Below are 22,152 nucleotides of genomic sequence, written 5' to 3' on the forward strand. Positions count from 1 at the left end.
CACGGTTCCTGCAGCAGGTGATCGACAGGTTGAAAACAGGCCACAGAGCAGGAGCTCCAGGACCATCCGTCTGTTGTCTTAAAATCAAGCTTTTACTGAGAGGTAACTGTGGACTCGCACGTGGTTGTGGAAAATGATGGAGAGAAATCCTGAAACCTAACTTCTCCAACGGTGACATCCTGCAAAACTCCAATGAAGCTCCAGGGTGGCATCAAGACACAAACATGCCCTTTGATGGCCAGCCCCTCATCTCTCCACCCCCACCACCTCCTTTTTCTTTTAAGTGAAGTGGTGTTTATTTTGTGGTCATATTTTATGTGTATTTTTATGTCAAAGGGAGAATGATTAACCAAGTAAGCTGTTGGTCTTTGCAGCGTTCTCCCCGTCCTTGCTCACCTTCCGTCAAGGAAGGCCAATGCTCAGCCAAACAAACACATCTTTTGAATTGAAGCAATTTCCCGTGTATTTGCAATGTCATCCATGAGTCGGATCTGTTACCCGTTCGGACCTACATGCCAGCTCTCACAGACATTGCCAGTTCTAAAATGGGCTCCATCACCCCATCTCCTTCCCTGACATCTGTCTCCATCAATGGCGCCACCACCTACCCCCCAAATCTCAAGCCAGAGGCCTCAGAACCATCCTGACGACTCTCCCTGGAAAACATCCCCAGTTCTGTCTGTTCGCCCCCTGCGTCTCCCCAGCCGCTCCCCACCGCCCCTCTCTCTGCTACCACAGCGGTGCAGAACCTCACTGTCTGTGAGCCGGGCTGCCCCAGAGGTTCTCAGTGACTGCTTCCCCATCTCTAATCTCTCCCCACCGAATCCACATTGCCTTACTGAAATAGGAGCTTCATTGTACATCGATGCTTAAAGCCTGGGGCCTCGGGTTAAAAGTCAAGTTCCTAGACAGAAATCCCCACCTGCCTGTCTGGCTACGGCCCCTGCCTCCCGGAACCGTTCCGTGTTCATAATCAGCACACATGTTTCTTAACCTGGGATGCCCCCTCCCATGGTCTCTGGGCCGCCTTTCCCACCACAGACCACAAGCCTCTCCAGGACCAGGAGCCGCCCTGACCCTCATCTTGCAGGACCTGAGCTGGAGCAGGATGCTGGGCACACGGGGGTGACGACGGAGCCAAGGCGGCCACGTGAGTGTTTTTTTGGCTTTGCCTGGAGCCTGAACCCTGTGCAGACACTGTGCGATAAACACCAGGCGTTGACAGAAAGCGTTTTCTTTTATCTCGCTCAGAGCTCAAATATAATTTAGAAGTCACTGTTTTTAAAAATCAGAATGTAAGTGAACTTCTCGGTGTTTTCGAGGTTACGCTGATCTACAATGACTACAGAAGTCCTAATGCAACTTAAAAATAATTGACGAAGAGAGTGGCTGTGAAATGTTAGGAAGAGGGGTCAATTAAGTAAGTGCCATGTACCCTCGCCCTGCCTCTCCCCCCTCCGCTTTTCAAAAAAAATCCAAACTAGAACATTCTCTATCAGGTTCATAAAGAAGGCGATCTGGTGAGAAGTTGTCTACCACATCACTACGCAGCTGGCTCAGCCAACCCGTTCAACACTCGCTTTCTTGGGAGTTGTGCTGATTTCCAAAATCTACTCTCATGGGACAAAGACTCCACCATCTACAGAGGCCAAGAACGAGCCGCTGGAGTGCGTCCAAGGCCTTGGCGGCTCCATCAGACAGGAACCGACGGCCTGTGTGTCTGCCATCCTCGGACAGACAACTTGGGGTGCGCTCACACTTGGCCTGTAGCACACAACAACTCAGGTCAGGCATATTCCTGAGCACACAGTGGTTTCTATTAATAAAAAGGAATACTTTTTTTGTTTTGTTTCAGGAATTATTTTAACTACAATGAGAAGATTACTAAGGAATGTACAAAAAAGGAACTTTTAACAAGAAATGGTCCTCTGGCCTGGAATCCCACACGCAGGCTGAGCACTGACGAGTGGGCATGTGGTCGAGACCAGAACAATCCAAATCCTGACCGAAAATGAGTTATTTCTGGTAACGTAAGGCATGAGGAGGTCTCCTGACTCTGGAATTCACAGCATCCTTCACAGGCCACGGAGGGCAGCCAGCTGCGTCCGTCCTGGTCTCACCCAGCTGAAAGACGGGGCATAAAAAGCGAACGTCTGAGGAATGTTCTAAAATGCAAATGTCAGTTGCCTTCTAAGCGGTCCCATTTAGCATGAGTTTTCACCTAACACATTTACAAAATCTGAGGGATTTTTGGAATGCTTCTGATAAAATTTCCAACATGCTAATGAAATCATGCTTTAAGAACATCTGCTTTACTCCACGGAATGAGTCAAGCAACTAGAAAATGTGTTGGAAACGAGTTTGTGTCATTCAGGAAAATACCCACCGTAATAGGGGAATTAGGTTACACAACACATGGGACAGAATACACTGAAGAGGAAGGCAGGCTGGCCAACTTTCTTAGAGACACTTTTAAGGAAGTTCTAGGTGAATGCCTGGGCTCACTTCTAAGTTTAGTTCAGACTGTGCTTTTTGGAGTGAGCACACCTTCGCCTCAGGGCCCTGAACAGAAGCAGCACTCTCCTCCCTGGAGCCTTACCACCAGGTGAAGTGGACCCAGGTGCCAGACCTTTTCTGCGGGCAGGGGGTGCCAAGGGCAGCTTCTCAGGGCAGGAAGAAGCAGGTTTCAAGAGCCCTGTTCCAGCTCAGGCAGCTCTTCCCATTGATTTCTCTCTCCCGAAGTTGATTAATATCCCTGGCAGGTTCTCCTGCCCGATTGTGATCTATCCCAACTGCTCATAAAGCACATAGGGTGATAGTACAGCGTTCTCTCCAGCAATGAGCATGGGCTTGGCACACGGTAGCACCCAGTCCCTGCTTCTCAATGAATGAATGAAGGGATGAATGAAGAAAAGCATTTCTTGGGTCCTTGACACTTTTGTTAATTCATTTGTTCTTCGCTTAGTGCAGAAAAGTTTATTTTTCTGAAAGTTTGTTCTATAGGAGTCATGGAGGGTACTCTGATCACTCATTCGGGCAATCTTAGAAAATACACGTTTACTCAAAGAGTGGACATATTTCACACAGATGTTGAATAAAATTGCAGACAAGCAATTATCAAACCCAATGCTTCCCGCCCCGTCTAGTCCGGAGGTGTGTTCTTTTATATTTCTCAAGGCTCCCTCTGCATGATGTGTGTTTGTGCTGGATCTATTTAACACACTCTTTACTTTCTGTGTTTTTTAAAAATATATATATATTTTTATTGATTTCAGAAATGAAGGGAGAGGGAGAGAGAGATAGAAACATCAATGATAATAGAGAATCACTGATTGGCTGCCTCCTGCACGCCCCCAACTGGGGGTCAAGCCCACAACCTGAGCATGTATCCTTGATCAGATTCGAACCTGGGACCCTTCAGTCCACAGTCCGACGCTCTATCCACTGAGCCAAACCAGCTAGGGCTACTTTCCGTTCTTGAAAACCATTCTTTTTCTAGAGATGTAGAAAACGTAATCCCCCTGACCCCAACTTTTCTGTGATGCTGTAGGGTTTAGAACAAAACTCCCACAACAGGTTTTTACAGTAGTGTGGCCCACACATTTTATATTCCTAGTGGTCTTTCAACATAAGACAGTGACAAAGAAGGGCTTTGCTGTTCATGCTGCTTTCAGGATGGATAGGGTTTCCTACAAAACAGAACCATGGTAAGACTGATACATTAAGAGAAAAATATGATCGAATTATGATTCCCTTTGCATCTCACACAGAGCCTATGAGTTAAGAAAGGACCCCAAACGTTGAACTTTATCTCCTGCTCAACGTAGAATGTCCGTTAAGGGTCACCACGGAGCCAGCTGCCATCAACGTGTGCGGGGCACCCACACGCAGAGCCCCCCAGCAGGGAGGGCTGACACATACCCGTTAGAGGCTCTAGGGGAAAGGTCCCAGCGCCCGCTCCGAGACAGCAGAGGCGAACATGTGGCGTTCACCGCTGCTTTTCTTTCCTGTCCTTTCATATGCTTTTTTTTAATAAGGGTAGCGCTGCACGCCAGAGGTACTAAACAACCTTTCTTGCTTGCCATATAATAATGGAAAAAAATGTGGTAGATAAAGAGCATAAAAAGTATCATGTGCCCTAGCCAGAAGCAGCCATACCCACATAGCAAATAACGTTAGATGTTATTCATGTTTCCTCTGAATCATAACACACTGGGCAGTGCCAGTAAACAGCCCCGGAGTGCCCACTGGACCTGCAGACACACCGTGCACACCTCCCTAACAGGAAGCCTCCCATCCCCAATTCATTTCCCTGAAACTTGCTTCTAGACACAGACTTAATTCAGAGCAACTCACCTATGCCCAGCCCTGCTTATCTATCTTCCCTCAGGACACATCACACGGCCAGCAGCAGGCTCCCACTGCTTGCAGAAAGGACTCACATTTGGGTGTACCCTCTCTCCTGGGCACCTCTTCGACACCGGCTGTGGACGGCGATGACCACACAGCACTGCTGGTGGCGCCCCTGTTGGCGCCCCTTACATCCATGTCAGACGTCACATGTTCACAGCACACTCACCAGTATCTGTGTTCTCAACACGACTTCTGCGGCATCGCATTAAACACCCAGTTCTAACAAGCACTTGTGTCTGAGCAGCACTCTGACCTCAGGCTCGGAGGCCCCTACCTGCTGTGCACGGAGATGCTCCCCAGCCCAGCTCGCCCGGCCTCCTGCTCGTCCACGCAGAGCAGCTAAGCTTTCTGAGATTCAGGACTCGATCCTCGAGGTTCCCGAAGGCCGGTTTCACTTCCTCTGTTTTGCCACTCTGACTCAATTTTAATGTACCAGTCGAGTATTTTTAGCCAAATAGGGAGAGCGGGGCACCCAGCGTGTGCCTCCTGGTCTCGTGGCAGCCGGTCTCGGTTGGATTTCATTATCACATGAACAGCAGTTCTGGGGGAATCAGGAGGGGAATTTGGGTATTAAGTGAAAAAAAGAGGAAAAAAGACTGAGAATCAAAACAGAAACTCTATTGCTCATTAAAAACTTCGTGCTGTGGGCTTGGGAGGACCCTGGCCTGCGTCCTGGGCGCCCCTGCCCTACCGAGGGCCTGCTCCTGACTGATACCTCAGTGCCGAAGCGCACCGTGGCCTGGGTCCCGAGTCACACAGACATGCCTTTCTTGTTCTCAGATGTGAGGACGGGGGCGAGAGAGGAAGAACCTCCGAAGAGCCCTGAGACGTTGGCCAGTGGTGCGTTCTAATATTCCTGGGGTCCCCCAGCGTCGCCGAGAGGACCCGAGAAGGCACATGTGAGAGATGCAGGACCGAGGCCGGGGTGCGGGCATTTGCTCGGCTCTCGTTTCTGATGCAGGCGAAGCTTCCCCAGGACCAGGGTGGCAGCAAGGGGCTCCACGGGGCCAGGGGCTGAAATGACCAAGAACTGAGCCCGGCACTGGGCGGTGGCCGGGCACCCAGACAGCCTCTCCTCTAACAGTCCTCCTGGGGGCTGGAGGGAGCCAGCACCTATGCTCCGATTTCCCAAATTCTCGTCCCCACGCGTGCAGTTCCTCCCCAAATACTTCAGGACCAAGGACGTGTCCTGGGGATCACTGAAATGGACCATTTTCACAGCCCCCAGAAGACCTTGTCATCTGGTCTCTGTTTTATACGCAGCTTTCAAATTCTCAGGCTTTTCCTCTGGGAGGTGTCTCAGCACCAAGTGCTCACTGTGCTGGGACCCGGAGTGTGGAGACCAGCCCGGCTCCGGGACAGAGGGAGTGCGGTGAGCCTCTCCAATGGGCTATGCTTTAGCCGCCGGCCAGTGCTGGACCAACGTGATTAACTTCACACTCCTTCACGGTGTTCTCTCAAGTACTTAAGGCTATCTTGTCCAACTGTGGACTCAGCCCAGTCACTGACTTCAGAAGCCTCCATAGGAGCCTCAATTTTCCTGTTTTACAAAAAGATAAACCGAGGCAGCCACTGATGTCCTGGGCAGAGCCAGGTTTCTGCCCCAGCCCCACACTATGAGGCCAAATTCACTTCCGCCTTCTAGGCTCTTCCCCGAGGCTGCCTTCTCTCTGCTCCAGCCCAGCCATCCTGACCCTCCCTGTCCCCCAGGAGGGGGGGGTGGGGGGGGTTGGTCCCTCGGGTGGATTCCCTGGCCCACCCACCACCTTCCCTGCTCCCTCCTGGGTCCACCCAGCAAACCCAAGCTGCACTGGCAAGTCACCTGTCAGCACCCACGCCCGCTTCCCCATCGCTGTGGGTCCCTCCTGACAACACCTAGGACAAACCATGTTAATTCTGACAGCCACTGCCTGACCCTCCCGTCTGTACAATGGTGGCATTGAGATCAGACGGTGACGCAAAGCTTTGTAAATGGCAAAGCTCGAGGTCTGATGATGAGAACTCAGAACCAGGGGCCACATAAAATGTGGAGGAAACATTCAATGGCTCCTCCTGCCTTCCCTGCGGCTGTGTCTTCCTCAGCAAGGACCAGATCCTGGTCACGGGGACGTCCGAGTTGAGTTCTCACCACAGAGAGACGGGGAGTCAGCCAACTCAGGAGCCATGTATATACAACCACATTCCAGGAGACCTTCTGAATGTCAGGGGTGAATGAAGGCACCCCCTTCCCCGACAGGAGACTGCTCCGCCTGGGCATGGCCCTGGGCTCTGTGCCGGGACTGTGCCGGGGAGATCGCTGGGATCCGCAGCTTCCTGGAGAGCGGACAACGGACACAGCTTTGTTGTGGAATTGTACTTCACCGAGCAAGTAAGTCACAAGGCTCATGTCACTCTGTCCAGGAATAATCAATACCTCGGGGCTACCGGCTTCTGTTCTGTTTTGCATTTCACACATGCACCCTCATGTATCAAGCGCCCCTGGAATGAGGTCTGCTGCAGCCCCGATGGGCTTGCTGCTGCTGGCTGAGCTCTCCCCGCTCGAATTCCGACCAGCCGTAGAGCTTACACTTGCTAGCAAGGGGAGATCTTTGCTTTTGGGTAGCTGATGACATGACTTAGAGTTATCCAATGATAACTTTGGTGAAAGGAGGCTCATTTACTCATAATCCCCTTTCCCTGGGCTATTCCAGGCTCCCAGGGGACAGACTGCACGTCACTCAGGACAGACGGCACCGTCCCTCACCAACACAAGAACTCCACAAGAACCATCTCCACAGTGCACAGCTCAAGTAACCACTGCCCTGAAACCATGGCCACGCAGCCAGCAGCCCTGACCGTTCCCAGGACACCTGGGCGGGCGACTCCAAAGGTTGTGGGACCCACGGACTCACCCTCAACCACGGAGAGCAGCCAGGAGCACCACTCAGAAAACATGTAGTAGCGCTTCATTTCGGACACGGAGATTCGGGTAGCATATCTGTCTCCCATGGCTGAGAGCACACGCGGGCGCGCGGGCGATCCTCCTGCAGCCCTCCTGCAGCCCTCCTGCGGTTACCCATTAGCCATCTCCCACTGAACTTTGCTCCCTAAAATGTACCTGAGGGACCAGCTGGCTTTTTACTTTCGTTTTTACCCATGAACGAGAGACGAAGCATTAAAAGGTGATTAATCTCCTGCAGGCCAACATCTGCCACTCCACCCTGCGCATTTACACACGCCTCCCGGCCCGCTGGCCAGGTGCGGGGTGACTGAAAGAAAAAGGAACCTCTGGGTCCGCCTTGGCCTCCGTTCAAGGCACAAGGGACACCTCTGCTGGCGTGACTTCCCTGTGCGTTTAAGCAGGCGATGGGAAGGTCAGATACAGCTGTGCGCCACACCAGCTGGGAGAGAAGCATGTTTGCTAGACATGTTACATCCGACAAGACTGTCCAGAACGACTCTGCGTCACTACCTTCTTCCATCTGATAAAGTCCAGTTCTCTGGACACTAGTCACTTGCTGGAACAAGCAGAGGTAGAGCCTATATTTATTTAAAGGCAGGTGAGCAAAGCAGAGGTACAGGCACGGTGTTCTAACGCCCCTCTCTTCTCTTCTTAGCTTTCCATTCAGTCTGTGTCTCTAACAATCTGTGGTGTAGAGCAGGCGCCCCCACCTGGACACCCTCTGGTAGAGTCCTGAGATGTTCAGCCGCCTCATTCCCATCACAGCTGGCCCTACCCTGCCCAATAGATGGCCTGGGCTCCCCGGGGACAGTAGGAAATATTTCCTCTCACTCCATGCTCACAGATCAAGGCCCTGGACAGAGTCCATAGACCCCAACCAGCAGGTGACCAGGGATATGCCTCGTGACACGCTGTAGTCTAAGCTGCTTAGACAGTGGAGCCTGGGGAGCTGAGGGTTTGAGCCTGCAGCCCCAAGGCTCCCCAAAGAGCAGAAATATCAACCCTCCCACCCCAGCTCTGAGTCCTCCTGGGGCCTGAGCCAATTTGGCCTGGGTGGTTGGGGTAGGAGGCCAGAAGCAGTCACTTCCACCACGTTGCCTGATATTTTAAAAAATTATAATAAAAAATAATAATAACCAGATTTCTTCAAACCATGAAACTTCTTACAATAAGGTTGACTAGAGTCCCTCAGGAAATATCTCAACACAAGTATTTCTTCTCCGAATACGCACACTTTAAATAACACAGCACACTCTCCTCTTGTCTTTTCCGGCCTTAGCCGCTCATCTGGGAGTTCCAAAAAGCCAAAGAGAACGACAACAATGAGGACGCGTGCTTCCCCTCTGCTTTCTGTAGCTCCTGAAAAGACGAACACCAGGTTTGCAAACATAAAGGCTGTTCTGAGTGAGACCCACCGGAGCCAGAGGCCAAGTATCAACACTGCGTTTCCCCCAATGGTTATGCTCACTTAAAGCTGCTTACGAGAAACCCGGGGCTCCTCCCCAGGCATCCTCCCCTCAGTGCTGGCCTCAGCACAGGCATGGGCCTCCGCCTCCCAGGTCACAGGGAAGGCCAGCCTCACATCTGGCGGCCTCTGATATGAGGTCCAACGTGGCACCGATGGCAGCTGAGAGAGACTGTAAGCCACAGGTCAGATCCCCCTTCCAGCAGTCAGCGTCCCGAAACAGGCAGAGGAACCCAGCAAATGCCCAGCCATACTGTTGTCTCTGCTTACTTTGGAAAAGGCCTCACTGAAACATTGTAGGTGCCTGATTTTCTGAAAGAAAGGAAATATTCCAAAGGGGTCACCGACGGAGTGAGCCACTGTTTCCAATGTACACAGCTGAGTTACTGGTTTCCTCCAGAATTCCTTCCAGAAGAACTTTTTATTTTGCATGTGACCTGGAATCCAAACATGTTCCCTCTTTGCATTAGCCACCAGGAAGCTCAAAGAGAAATTCTGTGCTCTCTTGCAGTGACCAACTCACCCAGTTGTCTCAAATATATCTATTTGCTTCTTTTAATTAATTCTGGTTTTGTTTAAAATGGTCCCCGTCAACCTGAAGCATGTTTCTAAAAAGAGAATCTTTCAGTTCTAAGTAAAACTGTCGGTTTCCCTGGCTTGTTGAAACGAATGTCCTAGGACGGATGAGCACAGAGGGAATGCCCCTCCCTGTGCATTCAAGTGCCCACTCTAGGTCATGGTTCTATTGCTGAAAGTAGGACAGATCAGAGGTGCATTCAAGAGATTATCTCTAACTCCCACTTAATTAATTGGTACCGTCAGAGGTGCATTCAAGAGATTATCTCTAGCCGAAACCGGTTTGGCTCAGTGGATAGAGCGTCGGCCTGCGGACTGAAAGGTCCCAGGTTCGATTCCGGTCAAGGGCATGTACCTTGGTTGCGGGCACATCCCCAGTAGGGAGTGTGCAGGAAGCAGCTGATCGATGTTTCTCTCTCATCGATGTTTCTAACTCTCTATCTCTCTCCCTTCCTCTCTGTAAAAAATCAATAAAATATATTTAAAAAAAAAAAAAGAGAGATTATCTCTAACTCCCACTTAATTAATTGGTACCACGTTGTTTCTGGTTATCAAAGAAAACTACAATCTCGCCACTCTCCCTTCTCCCCGTGCCCTCTACTTGGAGTGTGAAGTCTGACTGTGGAGTCAACCTGAGGATACTTCATTCAATGCTCAACCCAAGGAAAAGAGCTGCGGAGCCTGGGGAGGTCTGTCCACGGGGCCCCCCCGGCCAGCCTGACCCAGACATGCATGTACCCATGGGTTTTTGAGGAAGGAACCAGGACAAATTCCCAGGCAGGAAGACTGCCCAGCTGGGCTGCTCCTCTGGGAACAAGGAAAATGTAAGCAGTGGGTGTCTGAGAGCTGGGTCTCCGCTCCTGCAGGTCGTGGGGGTTTAGCTGTGAAGTGCCAGGCTGCGCTGGTGCAGGGAGGCTGGGCAGTGCGGGGAGGCCAGGGGAAGGGCAGTGCAGGGAGGCGGGGCACTGAGCCAGGAGGGCTGCATGGAGCCAGGCTGACACAGGCCTCACGTCACAGGGCACTTAACTGCCCGTCCTGCACATGGGTCCTGATGACCGACAGGCAGAGCCACAGCATACAGCTGTCTAACGAGTGCTACCGACGAAAAGAGAAGCCACTCAAGTCAGATGGCACCCTCCCTGCTCCTGACCTCTGCACAGGCTCAGCGATGACCCCAGCACCAAGGGCTCTCCTTTCACAGCAAGGGGATGCCCAGGGGGCCCCATTTCACAGGGAAGGGGACACCTGGGGGGCCTTCATTTCAGAGAGAGGGTGCCTGGGGGCCCATATTCCCCAACGGGACACCCCTGGAGCAGTAGATCCACTTGCCCAGGCCACATGACTGGCGGGGGGAGTGGGGGCAGCCACAGGCCACCCCCCCTCCCTCTCTAAGTCTCCAGGCATCAGGGTGATAATTCAGCCCTTTCCCAGGCAGGGGTCCTCAGTGCCACCCTAACAGAGCCACAGCACAGAACCACCAGGGCCAGGGCGGGTCTGGTCAGACAACTCGGGGACCCCTCCCACCCCAACACCCAACAGCGGGCTTGGGAGGACTGGAGAGACAGAAATGAAGCCTGCTCATCCCTGTATGTGCTGGGCAGGGCCAGGGGCCACACAAGACCCTCGTAACCATGCCATGCACTCTGTGTTAGGGCAGAAGTCAGTGGCCTAACCCTGAATCATTTGTTCCGATGCAGCTGAGCTCAGAATCACCACCGAGAAGTGGAAGCAGTCAGGCTTTCAGTCCCCACCGCCCCCCTCACCCAAAGGGAAACTGAGGGGGCTCTCCTGCCCATGGCTGAGGCTACCCCCAGGGCCACCAGCGCGGCCACCGGCCACACCAGGGCCACGCGCTCAGCCCTGCCCAGGGGGTGCTGCTAGTCGAGGCCCCGACAACCAAGGTCAGGGAAGGTTTCACACAGGTTCACTGGTTCCTCACAGGCATCTATCATCCTCTCCCCAGTGCTAACTGGCCGGCTCTACACCCTCCCCAAAAGGGAGAGAGCCATGGGGCCCCCACCCCCAGAAAGGCGTGGAGCTGGCTCTGACCTATTCCTGATGCCTGGCATGCTACATCAGGGCATCTGTCCAGGGAGCAGATGCCACCCTGACGCCCTCACCATGCCCCACAGCAGGCCCGGGTCACAGAGCCAGGCACGGCCGCAAGGGGTTTTCAGGTTCCGGAAGAAGAGAGGGGGTGCTCCTGGGAGGGAGGACCGGAAATGTGTGACAAAGCTCTTTTCTCCAACTCGGTCTATTAGAATATCCCTGCTCCTTTGGAAGTCAATTTGTAAAAACACATTATTTTGAGACCCGTGAGAATTTCAATTGTGCCGTCTGGCTGAGCAAATGCTCGAAGCTCCCGCGCCTTCTTCTAGTAAAAGCAGTGCCATTCAGAGAGAGCAGCCGTTCCGAGGCAGCCTGCTCCTTGGCAGGGGACCGCCTGCCCGAGCCGGGCTCGCTGGCTCTGGTGTCTGGCTGCAGAGGACAGGAGCTCGGACGCCGGGGCAGGATGGGAGGGCTCTGCTCCATCCATCCTCCCACCTGCAGGGCACCCTCCAGGCAGAAAGGGCACCGCATGTAAGCCTCACGTGCCCAGGTGCTCAACTTACCAAATGCTTTCCTTGTGTCTACCCCATGATCAGCCCAGCAAAGCAGAGACAGGAGAGTCCAGCTTCCTCAGAACCGGAACACTTTAAGTAAAGCAAATGAAGCAAGACCTGAAGTCTGGCTTCAGCGGAGATTGCCCAACACGTCAGTTCTAACCTTTTTAAAAAAGTATTGCAAATGGCACACATTTTTCAGTCAAAGAAATGGACAGGCAAGTGCCTGCCTACTAAGGGGACATTTGGAGCCTGTCCCTGTGCGCCCTGGACGGTGCCACCCCTTCCCGCCTCACCGGGCTTTGGGCGCCTCGAGGTCCCCCGGCGCCTCCGGGTCAGCAGCCAGAATCGACGTTGGGGGCCCCCAGGGGCTCCCTGTGACGCTCGCCTCTCGGCCATCACTTGGTCTCTCCACCAGGGACAGGCAGCAGCAGCAGCGGAGGCTCTGAATCTTCAGGATAAGCTCACACGAGGTCCAAACACGGCCCCTGTGCCAGAGCGACGTGGTTTCCCCCGGCCTGCAGGCACCAACGACGAGGGCCAGGGCACCCGGTGCCGCTCTGCACGCTGGGTCGGGCACACAATCTCTAGCGACCAGAGCGTCAAGTCAAGTCTGTCCCCTGGAGTCCCCAAGTCCAGGCCTCGCTCTGGAACAACTGCCTGCACTGACAGTCCCCTCTGCGCAGCTCAGAACCTGCCCTCGCCCCAGGCCTGCCTCCTGCCACCCACAGAGACAGGGATGCTAGCCTGCCCGCCACACCCTGCAGGACAGGCAGCGGGAGAAGATGCCTGTGGTGTCAGAGAAAGACTCCTGCGGAGTGGAGGCGAGGCCGCACCCAGCCACTCTATTTGCAAATTCTGGGTGTTTCCTTCCTTAGAAAGGGGGCTTGTGCTGGTTGGAGCTCCGAATGTTAAGGAGCTGCTCTGACAGCCCATGCCAAAAACACCTTCCAAGTTCAGGAAGTCTCAAGTTCAAACAAACAACTGTACAACTACAAGGCAGGAGGAAGGGAGGGGAAGCAGCCCCAGGCTTTCTTGAAATAAACTGGAAGTTCCGCTGCCTGTTGCTCCCGCCTGTTGTCCAGCTTGGGAAAAAGGAAATGATAACGCCGTTTTGCTTGGCAAGCCGACACTTTCCACGGAGAGATGCTGAGCCTGCCCCAAGCCCAGCAGCTCCAGAGCCTGGTGTCCTGGCAACTCCCCCGGGGCGGGGGTGGGGTTCAGGACCGCCCAGGGACCGCCAGGGATGCTCCTCTTGCCCCAGAGCTGCTGCCCGCTCTGTGCCAGCTTCGCGTGGGGCACACGCTGGCGTTGCAGATCCTTGCCTCCCACCTGACAGGCAGCAAACTTCAGTGCCATTTAAAGTGCGAGGCTTAGGCTCGAAGGGCTTAAGCGTGCTCATTCCATGCTGCAGGTTGCAGAACAAGAGAGTGACGGAGGTTAGCACTTAGGTCTGTCTGAAGGACCAGGCTGTACCCTGTGCACCATGTGCCCTTGGATAAGCTAATGTGATTAGAGCAGGCATCTCTGGTTGACAGCAAGATAAGCGCATTTATTTAATTTCAGTCTTTCAGGGTGCACCCCTCCTCCCAGGCATGTTCCTAGGCGGATGCGTCCTTCCTGCTGGAGACTGTGAAGCCGAGGGGACAGTCCTGGTCCGGGGAACGTGCGCTTCCTCAGCCCCTAAGCGGGGCAGCTTCCCACAGACAGTGATTCTGCCCAGCACTCTCCTTGGTGACACGGAGATTTGCACTTCTGAGCACTAAAGGTGTCAAGAGTGAGACAGGGCAGGTGGAGCCGGTGCTGGCTACTCTAACCCCCCTGCCGCCACCCCCCATGCCCAGCTGGTACCTGTGGGTGTGGCAAGCCAGCCTCTGGGGCCACCTGAGACCTCACGGAGGGAAGCTAGCTCTCTGTGCGGCCTCCTTAAGACGACACAAGAGGAAAACCGTGCACAGAACCTGGACAGTCACAGTCAACACTTCCTTCACCCAGAGGCAAAGGAAAACCCTGACCGAGATTCAAAGCATGAGCCACGGGGGCTGTCGGGCGCTCGAGTTTGCATGTCTGCCCCTCACACTGGCTTCTAAGCAGAGGCCCCTCCCAACACACAATCAGGAGGAAACAGATGGTGTGTTTGATGTGGCAGGTCCTCTTCCCGTGACCAGGGATCCTTCAATCAGGTTCAGGACACAGGACCCCAGGGAAAGACCCGCGGAAACGAGACTGCTACGTGCTCACAGAAGCAGCCCGCCACCCCCCGATGACCAACCGCAGCGAGCATCTGTCATGCGTCGTTTCTGAGGTCTGCACCTCAGAAACACAGAATTTCTGTCTGTGTATCTTTCTCCCCTCCCCACCCCCCACAAGTGTTAAGATGTGCAGAGAAAACTGTGAACATTTGGAATGTGGGGACCATTCCCTGAGCAGCCAGGAAGTCAGAACACACACACACACACACACACACACACACACATACACACACGTGCGCTCACGCAGTTTATGATTCAATGTGTTTTTTCCATCCAGTGGATGTGGGTTAACCCCGTTCCCCCTAAATATCTAAATATGTTTTAAAGATGTTACTAATTGCAACCTTTTCCAAAAGTCAATTCTGAATCTCAACCTCACTCACAATCTGTCAGTTTCCTTGTCTTGTACGTTTGCAGCCACTGGGTTTGGCAAACATCTTGAAAACTCTAAGGGCTTTTCCCAGCAGCCAGTGGGCCTGCCCTCCCCTAAACCCCTCTCATAGCTGTCCAGTGAAAAAATACAAAAAACACTTGAGATCCAATTCGCCCTCACATGGCCCTGGCCTTCGCTAGGTGGGTTGGGCAAGCCTTGGGGAAGCTGAAGGAACCAGAGCACTTGAGAAGTGGACTGACTTGTATCTTACACCTCAAGAGTATATTTTACACAATAGGGCCTCAAGCTATTGTTAGTTTCATATCAATAAATGGCATGATTTTTGGCAGTAAAAGCATCTTAAGTTAATCATGTCAGGAGAGCAGGGAGTTACTTAGTGCAGTCTTCAACCAAAGAAGATGCTGGGTAATTGAAAATTCAATTCTTCCGGGGCTAATGCAGGCAGGGAAGCGGCCGCCTGCTGAACTGCTCCATTGAAGCCACACTTGAGGACTTGGGTATAAATCTGTTTTCTCTCTTTCAAAAAACCGTGTGCAGAAAACCACACGTGGCACTTGCGTTCAGTGAATCTGCACGAGGTCGGCACGTGCAGGCACGCACACCAGCACCCACGCGCAGAGTCCCCGGCCTCGCCAGGCACGCCTCCCTCCCACGGACAAGCGTTGTTTCGACTTCTCCGCACTTTATCCCTTTTCTGGGTTTTTCGCTGGACCTGGTGCCTGGCACCCCCGCTTGGCTGTGGGTAGATGGATGAATCATTCTCCTTGCACTGACTAATCTTTCCTAAATCTGGTAATCCCTGAGGTCCAGGGCAGCAACACACCTGGCGAAGCCCCCTCCTGTTCAGTGCTGAGCACCAGCCCCCTCACCTGGCACTGCTCTCGGTCACAACCTCGCAGCCCTACTTTTTTTTTTTAAATATATTTTATTGATTTTTTTACAGAGAGGAAGGGAGAGGGATAGAGAGTAAGAAACATTGATGAGAGACAAACATCAATCAGCTGCCTCTTGCACACCTCCTACTGGGGATATGCCCACAACCAAGGTACATGCCCTTGACCGGAATCGAACCTGGGACCTTTCAGGCCACAGGCCGACGCTCTATCTACTGAGCCAAACCAGTTAGGGCTCGCAGCCCTACTTGATGGCATTTCCTGAGGGAGCCACACTGCTAGTCACTACTAAATTGTTCAGTTTTAATAGGGGGCTTCCAGTCAGGCTACTTCTTGTCATCTTTTAATGACAACATCTTCCCTCTAACAAAGACAGAAAATTCTGGGAGCTGGGCAATCAAGATAACCCGTAAGACACTGTAATTCTCTAAAATTCTGAGGCCTCTGTAACCCAGGAATGAAACCATCGTTGGAGAAACCAAAGTTTCTTTTTAGGAGTAAAAGAATAATTAATTGATCTGCTTAATTTTATAAAACAAAGTTCCACCACAACTGACCAATCATGACAAACTCTAGAGATTATGCCCACCCAAGTCACGTGCATTTAGAAGTCTATTAAGACACAGATAACAGATGACATGGTGATTAAGTCCTTTCTAAGCTGTGTTTGAAAAAAAATCTTTCAAAGACATAGATTGGGATGTGGCTGGGCCAAATCTTAAATGAGGGAATAAACATGCAGCGCATCAGAATGCTCATTTCTATTTTCCACATGAGGTTCTAACACTCTTCACATTAAGCGATGGTTTGTGTCTAGACCAGGGGTGGGCAAACTTTTTGACTCGAGGGCCACAATGGGTTCTTAAACTGGACCGGAGGGCCGGAACAAAAGCATGGATGGAGTGTTTATGTGAACTAATATAAATTCAAAGTAAACATCATTACATAAAAGGGTACGGTCTTTTTTTTTTTTTAGTTTTATTCATTTCAAACAGGCCGGATCTGGCCCGCGGGCCGTAGTTTGCCCACGGCTGGTCTAGACTGTTCCTGGTGAAGTTTCCAGACCCAGGCAGACCCACACTGTTAGGTTCCACCAGGCAGACACGTCACACAGAGCAGACTCTCTCTGAGTGTCTGGTGAGGATGAATGAACGTGTCTTTATGAGGGAGCGATCCTGCCAGTACTAAAGAATGGCTTTCAGAAAACAGTAAACATTTTAGCCCTTGCAGAATTGATGGAGTCATAAAATTATAAAACTGACAAATCATGGAGACCTGACATGTAGGTGCATTCAACAGCTTCCTGTATTTTGTTATCATTTAAGTATCAAATGACATAGTCTTCCTTCTGAAGGACTCAGAAATCCAAACACTTGAAAGAGTTTTTATCTTTAAAGACAAATCATCCTTATAAAAGTGAAGTCATATTTGGGACAGTTCACCGTCCCTAAAATCTTGTCCAAAATGTCATGGATGAAATTAACAGCAGTTCTTTCCTTTGGTGAAATAAGTGCCACAGCCATGGTATGACTATAAAACTAAGAAATTGGTCTTTGTGCTTTGGGATTGGATTCATTTCTTTAATACTGTTATTATAATGAAACAAAGCAAAATGCTAGAACATCTGCTGAAACCCGAATTTAGATACACATCAACCACTTGATTCTAAAATTCAGAAAGAGCATCTACTCTTTGGTACTGTCAAACTTACATCTTTACATTTTCTTGAAGGTCTCCTCCCAAAGGTTCATTTCCCTCAGTATTTGTGGACCTTTTGGGACTTAAGCTGGGACGAATGTTCCTCTGAGGGGAACTAGAAATATCCTACTTTGAAGCTCCTTCCTAACAAGCTGGTGTTGAGGCCCGGATCCAGGCTGTGCTCTGTGTTAACAGCACTTTGGAGAATCCCATCTGGGTAGCACAGCCCCTAACATATACGTCCCTTCCTCTCTGAGCCACGGCCTCTCAGATGTTTCCCTTTTCTTCTCACTTGCCTGGAAAATCTCCACATGCCTCATTACCGGGATTGTTCATCGGAAAACATACTTGGGGGTGATAATATGTAATAATGACAGTGGCAGCCACATGTACTGAGCGCAGGAGCCAGGCACTCACTAAGCACATGCGTATGTGACAACGGCATCCAGAAGTATTTGCTGAGACCTTCCGGCCCACAGGCAGCTCTGAGTGCTTTTCATGTGAATTTAACTCCCTTGCTCTTCACAGCAACCTGACAAGGTGCTCTCATGGATCCACTTTACAGATGGGGAAACCGAGGTACCTCATGCCGACAGATGGCAGAGCCGGGGTTTGAACCCAAGGTGATGGCTCCAGACAGTGTTTTCACTTTCCAACACTCACACTGGCTCTCTGCAGTGGTGCTAATCTTATTATCATCCCCCAAGGCAGAAAACCTCACTCCACATTTTATCCAAATAGGACTACAAGAACATCGGCTATATTTTAATTTCAGCGCTCAACTGGAATTAGAATTTAGGCAACTAGATTTTTGTATATGCATCTGACAACTGCAATAGCTTGTTTTGAAAGATAGAATACATATTTCTTTCTCTAAAACCAGGGGTATAAAATGAATGTGACCAGATAAGTTCTTAGTTGATCAGAAATACAGAAGTGTGAAAATACTATTTATAATAGTACAAATCCAACGGCAAGGATTACTGCTATCTACTTACACAGAGATGATAACCTGGCGAAAAGGTGAGCTTGGACAGACAGAAAGAGCTTCCAACCTTGGCTATGCATGTGTGTGCAACAGAAGAAAATGAGCAGATACTCCCCAGGCAGCCTTCGTGTGCAGACTAAGCTGCAGAAGACTGCATTTGGTTAAACTGTGAATCCATGGACCCTAACAGACCGTTAAAATTATTCTCTTATAGGGAAAATGTATTTACCTATTTCACGCATAGCTGAGGATCAGAAAGCTTTTCATTGCAATGTTTATTCATTGTTATTAGTTATACCAAAAGAAGGGTTTCTCAGATTATATTTTTTATATTTACTAGTTCCTAAAAGTCTGATTCTAGGGGGAATTCTCAGTTATTAAGCGGATGCAGATGACGGGCAGCAAAGGTGCTCTCACCAGGAACACTTGCCGAAGGAGCTGCTGGGAAGACATGAGTTGGGTAAAGACTGGAGCAAACCGGCCACCCTGAGTGGCCTTTGTAGAGGCAGTACCGCGTGGTCCCAGGGGGACACTCACAAGAGCCTGGAACATGGTCGGTGTTCTCATGGAGCTCTAAGGGTAGTAGGAAGAACAACGCAGATCTGCCGAGCGATTAACAGACGATGCAAACCGCACATGATGAAATTCTACATGGGGCTACAAGGAAATGAGGTGAGCAAGGCCAGGAGAGCTGACTGGTCCAGGAATTGTTTCTGGGAGGAGGGAGGCTGAGTACTGAGCAAAGATGTGGGAGGACCCTGACAATGTGATCGTCATCTGGAGACACTGGCGAAGGAGGGCAACCCATAGCAAGAATCATGCTGAGCATATGGATATGGCTCCACCAACACAAGACCCACTTAAGTCAAAACAGTTTACATTTCTTCGTTTTGCTTAAATAAAGCGATAATTAGCAAGCAAAAGCAGATGCATGAATGTGACTGATTTCTGCAAATTCAAATTAAGACTGCTCTCTTCAAGATGCTTAAAGCAGGTTGTGTTTGAAATTGCCTTCAAGGTCTCCCTCAAGCAGCAGATCCTCGATAACATCATTTAGTACAACAATGTTTGGTTATAACTTTGATGAGATAGCGTAGGAAGTTAACTCTTATTTATATTCATAAAAAAAGCCTGTGGTAAAATTGGTTTCATTTCTCTTAAAGTCACAGAACCTAGTGAGGACTTTAAGTGAGGACCTAACTGTACTGTAAAGCAGGGGTGGGGGCTGTCCAGCCTGTGGGCCATACAAGGCCCTCGAAATCATTTGGTCTGGCCCTGATAAGACATTAGGGGTGAGTTAATTAAATGTTTGACCAAATACAGCAGGCTAATTTTTAAGTTGATAATTGTGTATGGCCCATGAATGATGTTATAAATATCCAAATGGCCCTTGGCAGAAAAAAGGTTCCCCACCTCTTCTGTAAAGTATACATATTGTCTTTTTTAAAATATATATATATATTATGTCAAAGAGGAAGGGAGAGGGAGAGAGAGATGGAAACATCAATGATGAGAAGGAATCATTGATCGGCTGCCTCCTGGGGATCGAGCCCACAACCCAGGCATATGGCCTGACTGGGAATCGAACTGTGACCTCCTGGTTCATAGGTCGATGCTCAACTGAGCCACATCAGCCGGGCCTACATACTGTCTTTTGAACATTCCTCTTTAACCACCAAGGGTCGTTACTGTTATAAACAGCCAATACTCATTTTGTGTGTGTGTGTGTGTGTGTGTGTAATAATGTCCATTGAACATGAAAATCTCAGAGACCTTTACAAAACATTTGAGCAGGTCGAGCAATTTTAAAAACCACCGAATCTGAGAGCTGCCAAGGCCACTACAGGTCCCCAGCGAGGCTCCTCGGAGTCAAGGGGCCAGCACTTTCCAGCTCTGTCTCAACAGTCAGCTCAACAGCCAGCACTCTGTGTTTGGAGTCCTTTGGAAAAATATTTCCTTTTAGTCAAAATGTGCTTCCTGTAATTTCTACTCATTGATTCACTGCTCTTAACTCTACTACTTGGAGGCGAAGAGAACACCTCCATTTCTGTTTCTGCTGGACAGTGGCTGGAATGCTGGACGGGCATGTACGTGTTTCTGGCAGGTCTTCTGTTTTCCAACAATAGTTAAAGAGAATATTTCAACAGATAATTTAAAAATGAGAAGACAATGGGAACTGCCATTCTCCCATTAGATGGCTGGTTGTTCGGCTGACTATTCACAGCATACTGTCTGAATTAGTTAGCGAGTCGCATACTACTGCTGCATGACAAGCTGTACACCAGTTCAGTAACATCTATACTAATAAAAGGGTAATATGCTAATTAGACCGGTCATCTGGTCCTCCTTCCAGATAAAGCCACAGTGGCGGGGGCCAAAGCAGAGGCAGTTAGGGGCGATCAGGCCAGCAGGGGAGGGCAGTTAGGGGTGATCAGGCCGGCAGGCAGAGGGGTTAGGGGCGATCATGCCGGCAGGCAGAGGTGGTTAGGGGTGATCAGGCAGGCAGGCAAGGTGAGCGGTTAGGAGGCAGCGGTCCTGGATTGCGAGAGGGTTGTCCGACTACGGGATCAGGCCTAAACCGGCAGTTGGACATCCCCTGAGGGGTCCCAGATTGGAGAGGGTGCAGGCCGGGCTGAGGACACCCCCCACCCCAGGTGCATGAACTTCATGCACTGGGACTCTAGTATAAGTTATAAGTGTTCTTCTCATGTTCAAAACTCTGTGTAGGTGGCTCTGCTCCACATGCCTCATTTGGACCCAGGCTAGAGAAGCCTCGACTGCCCTGGGTATGTTTCACGAGGGATCACTGGGGAACGGGAAGGGCCAGCCCACTGTGCAAACACATGGGAGCACCAAATATGCCAAGGCCAGTCAGATGACCAAGAACAAGTCAAAGGGGGACACACGCTCTGCCCACAGTGGAAGGGGAGGGTGAATGCTTGCTAAAAAGGAATCCAAAGAATCTCAATATCCTATGGTCACTCTCCCTCCTCTTCGTTCATGGAGGACAACCAGGATGTAAAGAAAGCCTTTATCAAAATCCAGACACCAAAATATGAAGTGCCTTTGATTTTCACTCTCACGCTCTCATAAAAGTTAGTTTACTAAGAATTTACTAGATCTTTTCTGGTAGCTGAAGATGATCACTTTCCTTATGGACTCATAATTTTTTCCATCATTTGTGAAGGGAAAATTCGTAGTTTCTTAATAACACGTATTCTTTTTGAAAATCAGAGAAGTAATCACAAATATTTCGTCTTTCGATGTTTCATCTACGTGCCACAATTTCTCAATTCACATCAACATGTGCTTTCTACACTTTGCCAGTCCAACACATATGGAGCACATTTAAGTGCCAGGCCTGGGGACATGAAGTCAAACAGGGCATCGTCCAGACTCACTGAACTGATGGATGTGGCAAAGGAGCCACCAAGCAAACAGTACAGTGGGGACAGCACTGCACCCAGGAGTGTGGGCCAGGAGCACATGAATCACAAAGCCATGTGGGCCAAGGACGAAGGCCTCACCTGAGTGGCCCTGAGCTGGTTCCTGAGGGAGGACCCAGTATTAACTGAAGGGTGAGCAGGAGCTCCAGACAGGATGGCACAGGCACAAAGTGCCTCCTTGTTTCTCACTGGAGTCCACTGAAGGACCAGAGTGTCCAGCTTTTACCTTCCCACTAACCTGGGCTTTGGCGTCCCCTACCCCGCCCCCCCCAAAAAAAACACAAACTTGTGTGGGCCTCACTTGGAGCACCACTCACCTGGCTGGGCCAGGCCTGAGAATCTGCATTTATAACAAGCTTCCAGGTGATGCCTGGTCTAGGACCACACCCTGAGGACCCTGCATTAGATGGAGGAAACCAGTCGCACCTCCAATGGGCAATTCTAAATAAGAATAAATGACTACTTTCATCCACAAACGTCTCT

The 22,152-nt window shown here is 50.7% G+C and overlaps 1 protein-coding gene across 6 annotated transcripts in view; it reads right to left on the bottom strand.

Annotated features, from left to right (window-relative positions):
• MCF2L (MCF.2 cell line derived transforming sequence-like) overlaps positions 1 to 22,152 on the bottom strand; it is a 178,419-nt gene that overhangs the window by 84,103 nt on the left and 72,164 nt on the right. Inside the window, exon 1 of one of the 6 annotated variants that reach the window (XM_005884435.2) lies at positions 12,295 to 12,794. The exons of 4 other annotated variants lie outside the window; for them this stretch is intronic. In XM_005884435.2, the coding sequence (XP_005884497.1) occupies positions 12,295 to 12,397 (103 nt within the window). In that variant the 5' untranslated portion in view covers positions 12,398 to 12,794. Of the gene's footprint in view, positions 1 to 4,687; positions 4,766 to 12,294; positions 12,795 to 22,152 lie in introns of those variants that run through there. One more of the 6 variants, XM_005884441.2, reaches the window with a different exon arrangement.

Source organism: Myotis brandtii, unplaced genomic scaffold (genome assembly GCF_000412655.1).
Source record: "Myotis brandtii unplaced genomic scaffold, ASM41265v1 scaffold83, whole genome shotgun sequence".
NCBI classification, from domain to species: Eukaryota; Metazoa; Chordata; class Mammalia; order Chiroptera; family Vespertilionidae; genus Myotis; species Myotis brandtii.